General features: G+C 35.6%; 1 protein-coding gene across 1 annotated transcript in view; it reads left to right on the top strand.

Annotated features, from left to right (window-relative positions):
- LOC125677291 (uncharacterized) overlaps positions 1 to 17247 on the top strand; it is a 107020-nt gene that overhangs the window by 40604 nt on the left and 49169 nt on the right. The window contains exons 6-8 of the mRNA XM_056143768.1: positions 5371 to 5391; positions 6023 to 6082; positions 7135 to 7179. Coding sequence (XP_055999743.1) covers positions 5371 to 5391; positions 6023 to 6082; positions 7135 to 7179 — 126 coding nt within the window. The remainder of the gene's footprint in view (positions 1 to 5370; positions 5392 to 6022; positions 6083 to 7134; positions 7180 to 17247) is intronic.

Genomic DNA, 17247 nt, shown 5'->3' with positions numbered 1-17247 from the left:
AAAAAAAGATGAAAGTTGCCAGTCAAAAATATTTAAAACACAATACTGTAGGTCTAAGTGTTCAAGTTTATATGTGCATTATAACATAAAAACATTCAAATTTCATACCATACAGCAATATCAAAACATGCTTCATATGATTTTTTTCTTATTTAGCATTTTGAAGAAATTAATATTGACTAGATGTAAATAATGCCTATATTTATGTATATCCAGTGCCTGATTGGATTATTTAAAGTGTGTAAAAATTACCTTGTATGTACATTTGTGGTCACTGGTTTAGAGATGTGGAAAATTGTAAATATCATGCTCTTTGAAAAGTTCACATTCTTGTTGGTATCATGCACATCTGTAAATAGCATTATCTCATATTATAAATACATATGCCGCAAACATTCAATGTATTAAAGAAGGGTCTCAAACACACATAAAAAATGTGGGCAATCAGTATGCATTCAGGGTCTTTTATTTTTCTTCCATTTATTCAACCTGTAATGTAAGCGAAAATAGCCCAAGTTTATTTTCTTTCTGGTATGTCACTTGATAAAATTAAATGTGACTGTAAATCTAGAGCATCAAAATTAATGTAGTTACACGTGCATTTGTACAAGATATTACCACAGATACCTGATGCACTGATACTAGCGCCCCCCCCCCCCCAACCCCCATTTTTGAAAATATTTTTTGCAGCGATAAATCTGAAATGTGTTGATTCCCGGTCTAACTCATTTCTTTTTCGATTTTTAAAGTACTGTAATCGTTTCACACTTTTGGTAAAGCTTTAGAGATTGGCCTTGTCCGGGTATAAAAAAAAATGAGCACAAATTTTGTAATAAATTATAAGTTGCTAATGTTATACATGCAATACTAAATTATATATACAGTTTGACGTCATATGTACATGCCAAATATATATAAACGTCTTTACAAATATGCATATTTAGTTTGTCATCATTATAGATATATCATATTGTGTAACATGATTGTATGCCAACATGCTTGATGGATCAGTAAATAAATTAAATCATACCGGTAGAAGCTTACAAAAAGCATGAAAGGATTACTTGAATCGAAAGAAGGATGAGACAGACAGGGAATTTACTTATTTCAGAGAAATTATAGCAAGAAAAAAATCAAAAGAAAAAAGGGGGGGGTAAGTACATGTAATATCCATACTTTAGGTGCCTGTGGATTTTACTGCCTAGATACCCGCCTGTACTCATGTAAATCATGTTTATATAAACAAACAACAACTGGTACCATTTGAGCATCAGTTCTCTAACATATAGATCTAGGCCTATTTTGCGTGTGTGCACCTAATATATGCTACACATCGCGTCGACTACGTGTGCAGTATGTAAACAAGGAACATCAAACTATGTATATACTACATCTAAAGTATTGAGTCAATGTATAAAACACAGTAAATGTTGTCTACTTTCATTGTTGATAACTTTGGTTTCAGGTATTCATACATCATTATTTCAATTACAAGAATTTACCTTGATTTTTCCGATTTCAAAGTTGTACAGCTGACATCTTCTGAACGTCGCGTCATCTTTGTCATGTGCCTAGTAAGCGCATTTTAGACGCTGATTCCAACCATACGACAAACTTCACCGGGGTATTTCTAATCATAATGCCTTGTGATGTGTTGTCAAATCGGGGAAATTTGACTTATTTTAAGCGTAGAATAAAGGCAATATTCCGATATATTTTTATATGATCCTAAAATTAGAGTTTGTGTATGTGTATCCAAATATGGATTGATCAAGGCGGAGCAACTGTCATGACGTATCAGCTCATTATGATCTCATTATCATACCGAGTTCATTCGTTACCTTAAGTGTCCTGCGCGGTCCGATGATATCGTGGCACTTTTGCACGATGATGAATATCTGATATGAATTTAAGATCGAATGAAATTTAATTGGCTGTTTTATAATAATTTAATTATTTTCATATTGTTAAGTAGAACATTTTCTACAATTTTACGTTCTATAGTAATTTTCTTTGGATCGATTAGGTGAACAACGTGAACAAGCATTCGATATGTCTCCGAGTAAAACATTACTTAGTTTCACCTAGAAAAAAAACTATTTGGTACATAATGCGCACCCCTTTCTCACACCAAAAATCCTTGAAAAAAAAGTGCATATCATATTCGACAAAATACGGTATATGCTACACATAGACGTATTCTTCATGATATTCAAGCATAAATATGATGGTTTGATGAGAAAATCAGGAAAAAGAGGCTAGATTTGGTCATAAATTTTTATTTATTTGTCTCAAATGAACAATTTGCATCTAGATTTGGAATTTTCCCCTGATCCCCACCCTCTTTAAGAGGGGACAAGCCCCTCCCGCACTCTTCCCATCGTCGCATCGCGATCAACTCGGCCGTCTACTTTCATCAGCCGGACTAGTCACAAATCAGCAGGACTAGTAAAGTATAGATTCTAGTAGTCCTTTTCACTAGTATAGTGAAAAAACTTAGTGTCAAAAACTGATTAGATGCAAGGTGAAGATAACGAACAGTGATCAATCTCATAATTCCCACAAGCAATACACCTTTCATTATTTTGACAATTGCTGGAAAATATAAATATCTTTGACTGACGGCATTATATATGCTGATGTACAGTCACAGTGATTTACTTTGGTACTGTTAATAGACAGTCTCTGATTCATTCATCATTAGAAACTGGCCGAAAAGGAATTGTTGATTGATTTATTAGACAGGGAAACCAAAGTTGTTTTCATATCTCCAACTAAATCGGCATGTATCAAAAGATAGAAGGGGGGGGGGGTAAAATATACGATCCTCTCCCATGTGGACTTCGGACATGGTTTGAGACAATGAATATGATTTATGATTCAAACTTTTTTCCTTTGTGTAAATACTAATGCATTGAAAGATTTGTTATATAAAGATAATTGTCAGGAGCCTGTATATTTTTTTTTCAAATAAAGAGTGTAAATAGATGCAAGTGTATCTGCTAAAACATTGAATATACTACCGACAAGATTATTTTCTGTTAGGTTTTTCATGGTGTCAGTGTCAACTCTTGTGTAGAACTTATCACATTGTTTGTAAATCTTATCACATCCTATAAGGTTCGCATTTGGTCCTATTGTCGTGCGTTGAATTTAAAAAACAAGAGGCCCATGGGCCACATCGCTCACCTAAGTCACCTTGGCCCATATCTGAAGACTTTCCATATATATTTGCACGTAAACTCTTAGTCCCTATTATGGCCAAAACTACCTTTGCAAACTTGAATCTACACTGCGTCAGAAAGCTTTCATGTAAATGTCAACTTCTTTGGCCCAATGGTTCTTGAGAAGAAGATTTTTAAAGCTTTTTCCTATATTTGTATGTAAAACTTTGACCACCCCACTTGTGGCCCCATCCTACCCCCCGGGGGCCATGATTTGAACAAACTTCAATCTGTACTATGTCAGAAAGTTTTCTTGTAAATATCAGCTTTTCTGACTCAGTGGTTATTGAGAAAAAGATTTTTCCTATATATTTGTATGTAAAACTTTGATCCCCTATTGTGGCCTCATCCAACCCCAGGGCCAAATGATTTGAACAAACTTGAATCTGCATTATGTCAGGAAGCTGTCATGTAAATCTCAGTTTTTCTGGCTTAGTGGTTCTTGAGAAGAAGATTTTAAATGTTTTTCCCTATATATTTGTATGTAAAACTTTGATCCCCCCCCCTTGTGGCCCCATCCTTCCCCCGGGGGCCATGATTTGCACAAACTTGGATTTTTCACTATGTCAGAAAGTTTTCATGTAAAAATCAGCTTTTCTGGCTCAGTAGTTCTTGGGAAGAAGATTTTTCCTATATATTTGTATGTAAAACTTTGATCCCCTATTGTGGCCCCATCCAACCCCCGGAGCCCATGATTTGAACAAACTTGGATCTGCATTATGTCAGGAAGCTTTCATGTAAATCTCAGTTTTTCTGGCTTAGTGGTTCTTGAGAAGAAGATTTTAAAAGTTTTTCCCTATATATTTGTATGTAAAACTTTCATCCCCTATTGTGGCCTCATCCAACCCTAGGGCCAAAGATTTGAACAAACTTGAATCTGCATTATGTCAGGAAGCTTTCATGTAAATCTCAGCTTTTCTGGCTAAGTGGTTTTTCAGAAGAAGATTTTTAAAGTTTTTCCCTATATATTTGTATGTAAAACTTTGATCCCCCCTTGTGGCCCCATCCTACCACCGGGGGCCATGATTTGAACAAACTTGAATCTGCAATATGTCAGGAAGCTTTCAGGTAAATTCCCGCTCTTCTGGCCCAGTGGTTCTTGAAAAGAAGATTTTTAAATGACCCCGCCCTATTTTTGCATTTTTGTGATTATCTCCCCTTTAAAAAGGACATAACCCTTCATTTGAACAAAATTGAAAGCCCTTCACCCAAGGATGCTTTTGGCCATGTTTGGTTGAAATTGTCGCAGTGGTTCTGGAGAAGAAGTCGAAAATGTGAAAAGTTTAACAGACAGACGGACAGACAAACAGACAGACGGACAGACAGACAGACAGACGACGGACAAAAAGCGATCAGAAAAGCTCACTTGAACCTTCGGTTCAGGTGAGCTAAAAACAACTTTTCAAGTTCGTTTTATAATATTTCTTTTCACATATATTCTGAATGAATTCCATGTTCTTTTTACTACGTGTACAATCCAATGTAGTATTGGTTAGTACGTGTTCTTTCGCTGAAAACATTTAGTGCGCTCGAAAAAAAAAAGAACAAAGTATACATATACAAACAAGAATAATTCAAGGTAACAACGCGCTACGTACATATATGATATTCATTTAATTTAAATCACAGCATCCGCCACAATTGATTAAAACTTTCGGAAAAAGTCAATTAAACTTTTCAAATAAAAATCATAGTGCACATTTCTTTAATAAAACTTTGAGCATATGGCGACATAAATTGTATTATTTTCATATTGAGTTCATGACGTCGCATAAAGCAACATCAAAATGGCACCCTGTTATCGTAAACTATACTGTATTTACATATGTGTTATACATAAGAAAAGCATTTTACGAAGACATCATAACCATTTTGTGGAAGTATACACCATATGAAAGAATTTAGAGGAATATCATTTAATTTGGACGCGGGGCCAAATTTGGCCCCAAACGTACCTTGTCCTTTAAACAGCAATATTTTCAAAATTCTATGCAAGTCTGAACTTGCTAAGGCGTTTTTTTCATAATTTCCGGGTTATAATGGGTCGTCAGTATTAAAGTGTTGTAAAGGGCGATCGAATGGGGCGGCCCTTCGGATAAGACCGCTAAACCTGATAAATATCTAATATGTTTTTCATTATTTCTAGGAAACGACGAAGAATCCGAACGTAAGTTTTATCCTATTCAGATAATATTTCGAAGGTTTGTGTAGAACAAAACATCCATAGGGTTATATCTTACCTGTAGTTTTGTATGTACCTGATAGACGGGTTGCATCATAGGATGACACAATGTGTATTTAATATGTGGTGGAAATGTAGTATGAGTCGTTCTCCCTACATAAAAACAAACAACACTGGGTTGTAATGGGATCAGTGCAGAATTATGTACTCCTCTTTTATGATACACGCAATACAGAAACATAACCAGTGGACAAAATAGGAAATCCAATACATTTCAAAACATAGAAGGAAAGTGTAGCATATTGAGCTTTATTGCAAATCAACATGAATTACAGCCAATATATTGTTATATATATATATATATATATATATATATATATATATATATATATATATATCATGAGTAATGCTTGGCATTGGCTATAGTCAGTTTATGTACAAATGTAGACGCATAGATGTAGACGAATGATTTCCTGTTTTCACCATCTACAAACATTGTCAATATTATTAATTTTGTCGTATTTTCTATATCATATAGATTGGTATAAGATTCGTTATATTTTAATTGTGTTTGAATAGAAATAGTGAACAAGCGAGCTGTCTTTGTTTGTTTTAGCACTTACATCAATCGGCGAACAGAGAGATGGATATGAAGAAAATAGTAACCCTACTGCTGGTAAGGTGTTATTTCTGAAATATTTACGACAATTTCTAGCAATATCTACACGTAAGTAACTCGACACGGAGCGTATTATGTAGATTGTTAATTTCTAAACGAAAACAGGCTAGTGACAAAGCCATAGATGTTACTGAGTGTTCAACAGTCTCCACTGAAATGAGTTTTCATAAATTTAATTTGTTAAAATGATGAACACGTGAATAAAACAAACAGAGACAAATCTCCCAGAGAATAAAAAACCAAGGGGATAAGATCACCTTGGGACATATCAGAGGTGCGACAAGGTTCCCAGGAGGTGCAAACATACAAAATACAAAATTGAGCACAGGGGAAACACTGCCGTTCTACTGACATGGGTGGGATAAGGTGACTAGGAGGAAAAAGTACTTCATTTCGAACAGACATACTCGTGATAGTTCCATGTCTTTATCAGGTAAATGAAGTATATTGTTGTCAAAATCAACGTGGAAAGAATTACTTTTTAATTTATATAGCATTCGTGCTAATGGTAAGTAAAGCATGATTATTGTTGGACAATAATCACATTTTACCTACTGTAGTAAAACATAACCATTTTGAGGTCTCCCGTCGTAAAATGGCTGACAAATTACCAAAAGGGCGTAAAACAGCAATCAATCGATTGTTGTGCAGTTTTTACATATTGATTTTACCTACGGATTATTCGGATTTCGCCGGTCAAAAAGTGATTTTTACTCCTCTTATGCACCCAAATCCACCACTGATATCATTAGAGGTCAGTGTTTGCCCACTCCTCAATTTTGGAATTTTTAGATTGATGAGATTGATCACTGCTCATGATCATTATTTGTTCGATAAACGCTCCACATGCTACTGAATCAAATGACCACAAAAATGTTGGAATTCGTTTTGATATTGTTTTCTCAAAAATACAAACAATTATACAATAAAAATTCAACGGCACTAAATACAAAATAATTCCAATCTTAGAGAAAGTATTACGGGAATATATTTGTGCAAGGTAGGATCATTTATTATAAACAACAGTTAATATTACTTTATGTTTTAAGAATCAAAGAAACCTGAGGATAAAGAAGGCAGTGTCCCCGATGAAGGTAAAATTTTGTATTTGCATTCTCATAGATATACAGCAAAACATTTTATGGTGTTACATTCATGGCCAGGATAATCTTTATATTCATTCTATTTTTTTAAACCAGGTACAACTATAATATCATGAGTGTATAGTTGATAGACTGAATTTCAGTATAATAGTGTACACACCTCATGAGAAACGGTACAAGCACCAAATGTATGGGCTGAACAGATTTTGAGAAGGGTAAAAACTAAAATTTTAAAGAAAAAGTGATCCAAAGGATTTCTGTTGTTTAAAAGTGCGTGAAAATTACACTGAGAAGGCTAGTAAAATTAGGAGTTTCTATCAAATCCGGAGATGAACAAGATAAGTGGGAAAAGTATCGTTAATCATGTGAAGTTTATTGCTAGTGCAGTCGGGCAATAATGCAGCTAGTATTGATTCGCAATTTGCATTAAAGTCAAAAGTAAGCTACACGTATACACATTTCACGTTACTCTGATCGATCGATGCAAGCCCTCGACTAAACATAAATCTGTCCAATCAATAGATTTACTTCGCCTAGATTTAAAATATCTTTTCCGTGATGCTGCACATAAAAATGTATGTTCATGGCACACAATATAAATTTAAATAAAAATGCCTCTAAATTACCATGTTTACCATCACTTTATATCCGTATCTAAATTAAAAAAGAAGTCTTCACTTAGTCTACCTCTGTTGTAAATGCAGGGAGAGACCACTAGGCTGATATATTAATCAATTTCCCCATAGCAAATAATGATATGGAATAATTATACCTGTAAAACAATTCACTTTGACACAAACTTGTACAATACATTAAACACTTTTTTATCTCAAAGTACATGGCAACATCTTTTATTTCTAAAGTTGATATCTTGGCAAAATTTTACGATATCCAATATAATGTTCTAGTTTGATATTTTATGAGCGTACCCAGTTCACGTGCAATCAATGTACGTACGGCTTGATGGCGCGACCTCAAAAATAATTGTCTACACTAGCTCCACGACCCATTTTTAATTACCTAATTATATGTGCGGGTGAAAGGTCTTAGGGGAAATGATGTAATCGTGGGCGCAACCTTTTTTCATTCATTATTTATTTCCTCCTAAAGGAAATTTACATACAACAAATATACATTAGAATAGCTGCAATAATGTAGCCCTCTCTGATTTTTTTTTTTTTTTTTTTTAGGGAGAGGGCTACAACTCCTTAGGATCTCCGTAATGGTGCAAATGCGGGAGTGATTCACTCCCGCAACATTTGCGCTCATTCTAAACATTTCCTGACTTTCTTTACGTAAATAAAATGATATTTTATGTTTCTTAGTCAATATATAAATTTACAACCTGCAACTTAAGATTTGTGAGGCTCTATTCTACCGTTTTCAACAATTTCGATAAATTCCAATTTCTCGATTCATATTTGTGCGCCATGTTTGATGTACTGAATTATAAACTTCCGATTATCAAGTCATTTGCATATGACATATAAGGTAGTATTTACATCAATGGACAAGTATGGAGGCGAAAGCTATTTCGTCGATATTGAAAAGGTTTGAATTTAATATCAAGTCAAAAACCGAACAACAGACTGTAAATTCTTTCTGCAACAATATGATTTTCCTTTCTTTGTCGAAGTGGCTCGAGTAACTACATTTTCGCGCTGATTGCCAATGTTTAGGTTTTTCATTAGATCCACCTACGAGATCTCGCGACAACAAGCATGGCGGAGCAGACGAAGAATTTTGAATGCTGTACATTATATTTAATGAAAAAACCTTTATTAGACATGCCCGAGCACAAAGTATGCACTCCTTTTGGTGTAAACAACATTTGGGACTAATACACAGAGTTTATTATCGGTTATTCATAAAGTTATTTTGCACCATTACGGAGATCCTATGGAATTGTAGTCCTATCCCGAAAACGTCAGAATAAAAATAAATTGGATAGGGCTACATTATTGCAGATAACATTAGAAATAAACATCACATAGATAGTAATATAAGACAGACAAATTAGGAGAGTATATATTGTGAATTCATGTTATGGGTCGAAATGCGCATCTGGTGCATCAAAATTGGTACCGTAAGTTTTACATTATGACCCCTGGGTCGAGGCCTCTGCTGGTGGACTGTTAGTCCCCGAGGGTCTCTACAGCCCAGTAGCTAAGTACTTCGTTACTAGCTTGAAAATACGGATGTATATTTGATTGCTGTTACAAAATTTAGAAATTCATTTCAAAATTAAGGATTATCTCCCTCATGCATAGCTCTTATCCTTGGACGAATTTGGCTCCACGTTTTGGTACGCTGTTTTTGGCTATATTTAGCTCTAAAACTTCATAGTTATTCGGGTTTCAAAGATTTCAGTTGAGCATCACTGAAGAGACATTATTTGTCGAAATGCGCATCTGGTGCATCAAAATTGGTACCGTATACGTTTTACATTATGAACCCTGGGTCGAGGCCTCTGCTGGTGGACTGTTAGTCCCCGAGGGTCTCTACAGCCCAGTAGCTAAGTACTTCGTTACTAGCTTGAAAATACGGATGTATATTTAATTGCTGTTACAAAATTTAGAAATTCATTTCAAAACTAAGGATTATCTCCCTCATGCATAGATTTTATCCTTGGATGAATTTGGTTCCACTTTTTTGGCACGCTGTTTTTGGCTATATTTAGCTCCAAAACTTCATAGTTATTTCGGGTTTCAAAGATTTCTGTTGAGTATCACTGAAGATACATTAGTTGTTGAAATGCGCATCTGGTGCATCAAAATTGGTACCGTATAAGTTTTACATTGTAGGTAAGTTATACCACAGGTACTGGATTTAGAGGGAAATGTTTTCTCATATCGTACGTTAATATACGTATATTATATATGAAAATATACATACATATGCACATATATATATTTCCATATACACTTATATGTTCATATGCATAACCAGTTAACTTGCATCATTGGGTACAGTGTGACATACGACATTGAGATATATAGACTGGGCAGTTACATTGGTTTGCGATTGTTCGGTTATGGTTGAAATTATGTAGCTAAACAAGACATTCAGTAGTGCCAGACTGCTGCATCCCTTAATAAACGAAAGTTAAGGAGATGTAAACTGAAGGATAGTTCATAAAATGTAAGGCCTGGCAGAGACCGTGCACCTAAAAGAAACGTATATATGCCACGACTGCCAAGTCCACACAACTCAGCGGATAAGTTAATATCAAAATGTTCTACTATTGTTTGCCACCAAACTTCTCTAAATACAAAGGTTCCTTTGCATGCTGTTGAAGCATCTTCAAATACATTTGTAAAAACACGATGACAAATTACACACAATACGGGTGGAATATCCACAAGAGTCCAGAGTTTCACTATAAATTTGTAAAGTTGAACTTCGTGCATGTCAGTAGGAATTTCCCAGAGCATGCTGGGATTTCTACCTTGGGTTATACATCTGAAGAGTGTGATATCAGGGTCTCCGAGTATACGTGCTGATCTAGTTTCTGAGAAATGGTTGGATACAACAGAGTTTACAGTTCTTTTCCATTTTACTTTGGTAAGAAACATTCCAGTTTGGAGATAAGAGTCGAGATATATTTGAAGGCAATACTTGTTGTGGAGATCGATCACATCCGGTATGAACCCATGATGTTTATGTTTTGGAAAGTCGATGTATGAACAAAGACGGTTAAGAAAGATCTGTTTAGTGAGGTTGCTTGTTTCCATCCGACATAGGCGAACAAAGAACTGTAATTTTCGTGTGTCTATTTCAGACGCTATTGGCATTAGTCCGAACAGTGACTCTCACATGTCCGATCGTGTTTGTCTGGGGAGATTCATAGCATGTTTACAAATAAAGTGCTGAACGATGTTGAGGGAGCGAATAGCTTTTTGTCTGAGATCACACCATAGTTCACTTCCGTATAAGACGACAGGAAGAATAACTCGTTTATACAATTTTGATAAAGTCACAGGATTGAGGTGTTCATTGATTTTAAGGGCAAATATGACTGTTGTCCTTTTCTGCATGCATCGGCAATCCTATCGCTGGGATCCATTTTTGCATCAAGAAGAATACCAAGATGAGTGTAAGCTTTTGAGAGTTGAATAGTATCCTGGCCAAGTCACCATGAGGTGATGTTAATGCCTGTGTCTGAGGGAGAGAATCGCAAAACGCTAGATTTATTTGCGTTGAAGGTAAATCTTCACCGTATTGAGTAGCTGTAGGCTGTTTCTAGAAGAACTTGGAGTGCCCGTTGTGACAAGGTTACACAGGAAATATCATTTACTAAGGTTGGATTTGAAGATTTTATACTGTAGATTCCGGTATTTGTGGAATTGTTTTGCAGTTTCTGTCATTAATAAACACTAGATAAAGAAAGGTTGAAAGGACTCCACATTGCCTTACTCCTTGGGAAATGGGAAATCAGTCAGAATTTGTCTGGTTCACGGCAACTGAACAGAAAGTATCCGTGTGGCAATCATCAATGAGAGTCCATAAAGGTCCTGTCACACCGAGATGACGTAATTTGAGCAGGAGACCATGCCTCCAGACTGTATCGAAAACTTTTTGCGTATCCAGAAAGGCAACATAGACAGGACTACCATGTTCCAAGTTGTGAAAGATAATTTATTGGAGATTGAATGAGGCTGTAATGGACCCTAGTCTTGGTTGGAAGCCTTGTTGTTGTGGGTTTGGAAATTGGATCAGTATTTTCTCAAATAATTTCATAAGACATGGAAGAAGAGCGATTGGTCGGTAGTTGTCGGGAGATTTTTTGGGCTTGTTATTTCCCTTGTAGATAGGTACTATGCTATCCTTTTTCGAGATAGTTGGGAGTTTACCAATCTTGATTATTGCGTTAAAGAGGTGCGAGATACATGTGGAAAGTGAGGGTCCTCCATATATAAGATGTTCATTTTGAATACGGTCCAGTCCAGGTGCCTTCCTGCGTTTAAAGGCCAGGCATTGGGTATATAAGGGAGCCAATGGGAAATTCAATGGTTCTTTTAAAATAATTGACACCTTACAGGGCTGAGAGGCAAATTTTGAAATATCTTGTAAGCCAGGTCTGTGTGCTCTGAGTAACTTGGTGCAGAAGTAGCCCCCCATTTCAGAATGATTGTAGTACTCAGCTTGATTACATGCAAACTGTTTTTACAGAGTATTTACCAATAAAAAGTTTGAAGCAGAGCTTGTTTTAGATTTGAATTTGCTAGAATTGACAAGGAGGAGGAGTCTGCCATAGAAACTGTAAACAGCTGTGTTTACTCCGGAAGCTACGTTGATGCGCTAGGCATTTATATATAGCATATAACTAACCTCTTTCATGTTTGTTTTTTCCAATTTCCATTTTACAGAGATCTATAAAACACTTTAATGAAAGGTCATTTCTGAAGTCAAAGATAAATATTGCAATTCATTTGGGGGGTTTCATTCCCACTTATGTCCCACATAAGGATCTCCATCTAAATTTGGTAGCCAGCTTCTAACAAGTTTCAAAACACAATCTGGCATAACATCACGTCTATGCCAAACATCATTCTGTCTCCTAGGATCTTGTTCCCATTTTTATCTCCAAATAACGTTCATCAGTGAATATTTGTCTGTGAAACATCATTGTCCAAATTTTTTGATACAATTCGTTCCTCAGTTTTCTATTTTCCCTGCTTTTTTTCACAGTTATTCGTCCACCACATATGTCTGTTGTTTTCATGTGTTATACATTGTTTACAAAAACAGTGTCGATATTCATTCATGTTTTCATTATGTTCAATGATAAATGGGGGAAATTCTTCATTTGGCACATCACTCTCTAAACCAGCTGTGTCCGTAGATGCATCCTGTTTTGATGTCATAGACGGGTTTTCTTCTTCAATAGTCCATCCAAAATGATTAAATATACCGAAGATTGCCTTCTTTTGTTCATCTGTAACATGAATCAATGTTGTGTTTTGATTCATTGTTTATGAGAGAAAAACCCGCCAAAATTTTGTCCTCAGCCTATATAGCTATATCGGTCTATAAACCTGTCAACATCCCAAATTTGATTATGCAGACCTAAGCAAATTTGTTCCTATTTGCCAACAGAGAACGGGTAATATCATTATGGGAAGTTAGAAACTTTTTATAATTAAAATAAATTATCTAAATGAAATCTTTTGATTTAGAGATAGAGCTAATATTGTCCCATCATTATGAAATTTGATCTGGTACAGATAACAGGTCTTTCTTTGCGATGTGATACATTTTTTCCCTATAGTTTCTCGCCCTTTGTCACATCAGAAAAGTATTAGAAGAGTTGAAAGTTTAATTAAGTTCTGACTCCGAACATTCCATTTATCAATGATGGGGATAAGAGCAATGCTTTTACTAACAAAAAAAAATAACTTGCAAAATATATCTAGACCCTACAAACATTGTTAATCTTTAACCCCAAACTGTTGCTGGTAATTCATTTCTTGATATTTAGATAATGTAAACACTTGGAGAAAAGACCTATATGGAAGTTTTGTTTTACTTGTCACCCCCTTTTTGTGGATCTCTGTTTATCATTGTTACTTTAGTTTCACATATTATCATTACTACTTTAATATTTGAACATTTTACACACAGTATGGATTCTTCAAAGAAACGTTCACCTTCATTCAAAATTTCAGTTCCTGGAGATGACGTGCACAAAGATGTAATATTCTCTCTTCGTCATAAAACAAGAGACATTTTAGTGAGGCAACTGAATCGTCCTATCAATAATGCAGAGATTATTGAAACAGTATTTAAAACTTTCTTAGATAAATACAGTAAAAAAAAAAACAACAAAGAAAATATGGATATATTGGACTTGAATACTTTTCTGCAAGTGGAGGAAGAGGATTGCAATCAGAAATTTTTCATGACTGAGGAATCGTCCCTGAAAACATTGGTAAATGTAGTGGAAAACCATTCCAAATTCTGTGATGACAGGCTCTCTGTTAACAAAGTCACAGAAAAAGGACATGTTGCTGCAATAAGATTTTATTGCAGTAGAGAAAAACATCACAACATCCTGTGGTCATCGTCACCATGCCTACCTGACAACGAATACCTTGTGAATAGAAGGGTAGTTCAATGACTCGCATGTAGTGGAATGTTGCCTGTTCACTATGTCAGATTTTCAAAGGGAGCTAAAATTGGCCTCATTAATCAAAGAAACCGTGACAATTGTTTAAAAAATATTTACTCACACATTGAAGCAGAGTATGAAGATAACATTGATATGGCATTATGGGGTGAAGTTGGTTGTCAAGACGATGACGGAATAAACATGATGATGAATGCTCGACATGGATGGCGGAAAAACGCCAAAGAGTGTAGTGTAGTTGCCTTGGGAGAAAATACACACCAGTTCATCAAATGCGAACATGTCACTAAGATGGATGATTCAATATCTCAAAGACATGAAAAAGTTGGAACCGACAGAATTTATCACCATCTCCATGAAAAAGGTGTCTCTATCATCATACATACGCATGATCGAAATTTATCCATTAATAGATTTGTTCGAGAATCTGGAGATAAAATAAATCAGAATGATACTTGGCATGGTGTCAAATCCATAAAAGTAAATATGAAAAAAGTTTCTTCAGGACCACCATACCTTAAAGGAAAAACATGACCAGAATACCTTTATGATAAGGTGGAGCCTGTTGTAACCCACTGTTATTGGGCACTGAGAAATTGTGACCAAGATCCAGAGAAATTACAAAAACTACTCTTAAATGTAGTTGAGCACTACAAGGGAAATCACACAGAATGTCATTCCACATCAAGATGCAGAGTGGACAAAAATTATGAACCATCAAGACTTGCTATAGTTGACAAGATATCAGAAAAGCTTTTACTTGAAGGAATTACACATTCACCGTTGTTTAAAAATCCAATTGACTATGTATTGGCTATATTTAGCTCCAAAACTTCATAGTTATTTTGGATTTCAAACATTTCGGTTGAGCATCACTGAAGAGACATTATTTGTCGAAATCCGCATCTGGTGCATCAAAATTGGTACCGTATACGTTTTACATTATGACCCCTGGGTCGAGGTCTCTACTGGTGGACTGTTAGTCCCCGAGGGTCTCTACAGCCCAGTAGCTAAGTATTTCTTTACTAGTTTGAAAATACGGATGTATATTTAATTGCTGTTACAAAATTTAGAAATTCATTTCAAAACTAAGGATTATCTCCCTCGTGCATAGCTCTTATCCTTGGACGAATTTGGTTCCACTTTCTTGGCACGCTGTTTTTGGCTATATTTAGCTCTAAAACTTCATAGTTATTTTGGATTTCAAAGATTTCGGTTGAGCATCACTGAAGAGACATTATTTGTCGAAATGCGCATCTGGTGCATCAAAATTGGTACTGTATACGTTTTACATTAGCAAAAGACACATATTATGTGGAAAGCTTTAATAACACAATGAATATCTTCCAAGACAAAATAATTGCATATCGGGGAAGGGCACATTTGGCAGTGTGTCATTGGAATGAGAATGTGATCAGATAATTCACATCTGTATGGAATCCTGCAAGACCAAATGCACCGAGGAGCACAAAAGGGAAGAAGATATCCAAGATGGCAACACACAATAATACAGAAAACATCTGGAGAAGACAAATATCTGCTCTGTACTGAGTCTTCAAGACAGCAATTCAATCAGTAAATAAACAATCATTTTAAAAGTAATATTCATAAAGCTGTATAAAAATACTCATTCCTGTATTAAATAAATGATGAATGTCAAAGCTAAAATCGTCTCCCACACAATGATTAGAGCACGTGTAGACTGCAGTATGCAGTAATGTTTGTATTTCTGATAATATTCTAAAGTTAGAGTTCCTAGGAGTAAGCCATGCCCCTTCTCCATATATGCTTAATTGGCGTCGGGGTGTAAAATTTTCTAGGTTACCCCCGGCCATTAAATTCCTTGATAAGGTTAGATACTTCAGTTGATGATACTTCTCCTCCCGGAATCGTAGAATATTGTTGATGACTAGTTGATTTCTTGATCGCAGTGTACGAGTTTTCAACAAGGGTAAAGAACTCTGAGTCAAAGTTTTTGCAATCAATTGGGTTGTAGACCCTTTCAAAGTAGCTGGCAAAACAGTTTGCAATGCAATCAGGCCTGTCGAACAGTCTTCCGTCAAGTTCAATTTCTGGATACGATTTTGTTTTTTTTTGGGGGGGGGAGGGGGGCGCTGGCGTTTAACGAGTTTCCCGAATAACCTCACATCACATTCAGAGGCTTCATCAATGTCATGGAACACCAATGCCATGTATCTTTCATGTTCAGCGCTTAACTCGTTTCGAAAGTCACTTTTAGCTCGTTTGTAATTTTTATAAGATTCGTGTACCATACTTCGAGGACGGCCTTCACTTAACCAGATATTCCGTAAGTGGCGTTCTCGGTTGTGCAGACTTTTAACTTTAGGCGTCCATTCTGGTCTTAAGTGAGGTTTAAATTTAGCTAAAGGAATAAAAAGGGATGCAGCAGTGTATAACATATGGTACAAATCAATGCAAAAATAATCGATGTCATCAACAGAGCTAAGATTTCTATCGAACAAAACACTTGATTCATTGTTGATATACAATTCCTAATCTTGTAGTTTGCTTACATCTGCTTTATGCCATGCTGGAAGAGAGTCATATGGTTTACATAAAACATAATTCTTTACGTTTAAGACAATATTCATAAAAACCGGAAGGTAGTCAGACATGGAATTGAAGGTACCTTCTTGAAAAATTTGATACTTGTATACATTACTAACAAAAGTTTTGCTACACAAAATAAAGTCTAATGTGGTCTTAGTTTGTAGAAAGGTATAACTAGACCCTGCAACAGGAAAATCAATCCTCGGACGACATATATCGTTTCGAGAAATAAATTATTTGAGTGCTTTAGACTCGTATGAATTAACATGGGGCAGATCAGTTTCATAAATACTGGCATTAAGATCACATCCTATTACCACATCACCTAGAGTGCAAAAAGGATTGAATAATGCATCTAA

Source organism: Ostrea edulis, chromosome 7 (assembly GCF_947568905.1).
Source record: "Ostrea edulis chromosome 7, xbOstEdul1.1, whole genome shotgun sequence".
NCBI lineage: Eukaryota > Metazoa > Mollusca > Bivalvia > Ostreida > Ostreidae > Ostrea > Ostrea edulis.
Note: the sequence above shows the minus strand (reverse complement) of the source record. Positions and strands in the feature narration are given on the sequence as shown.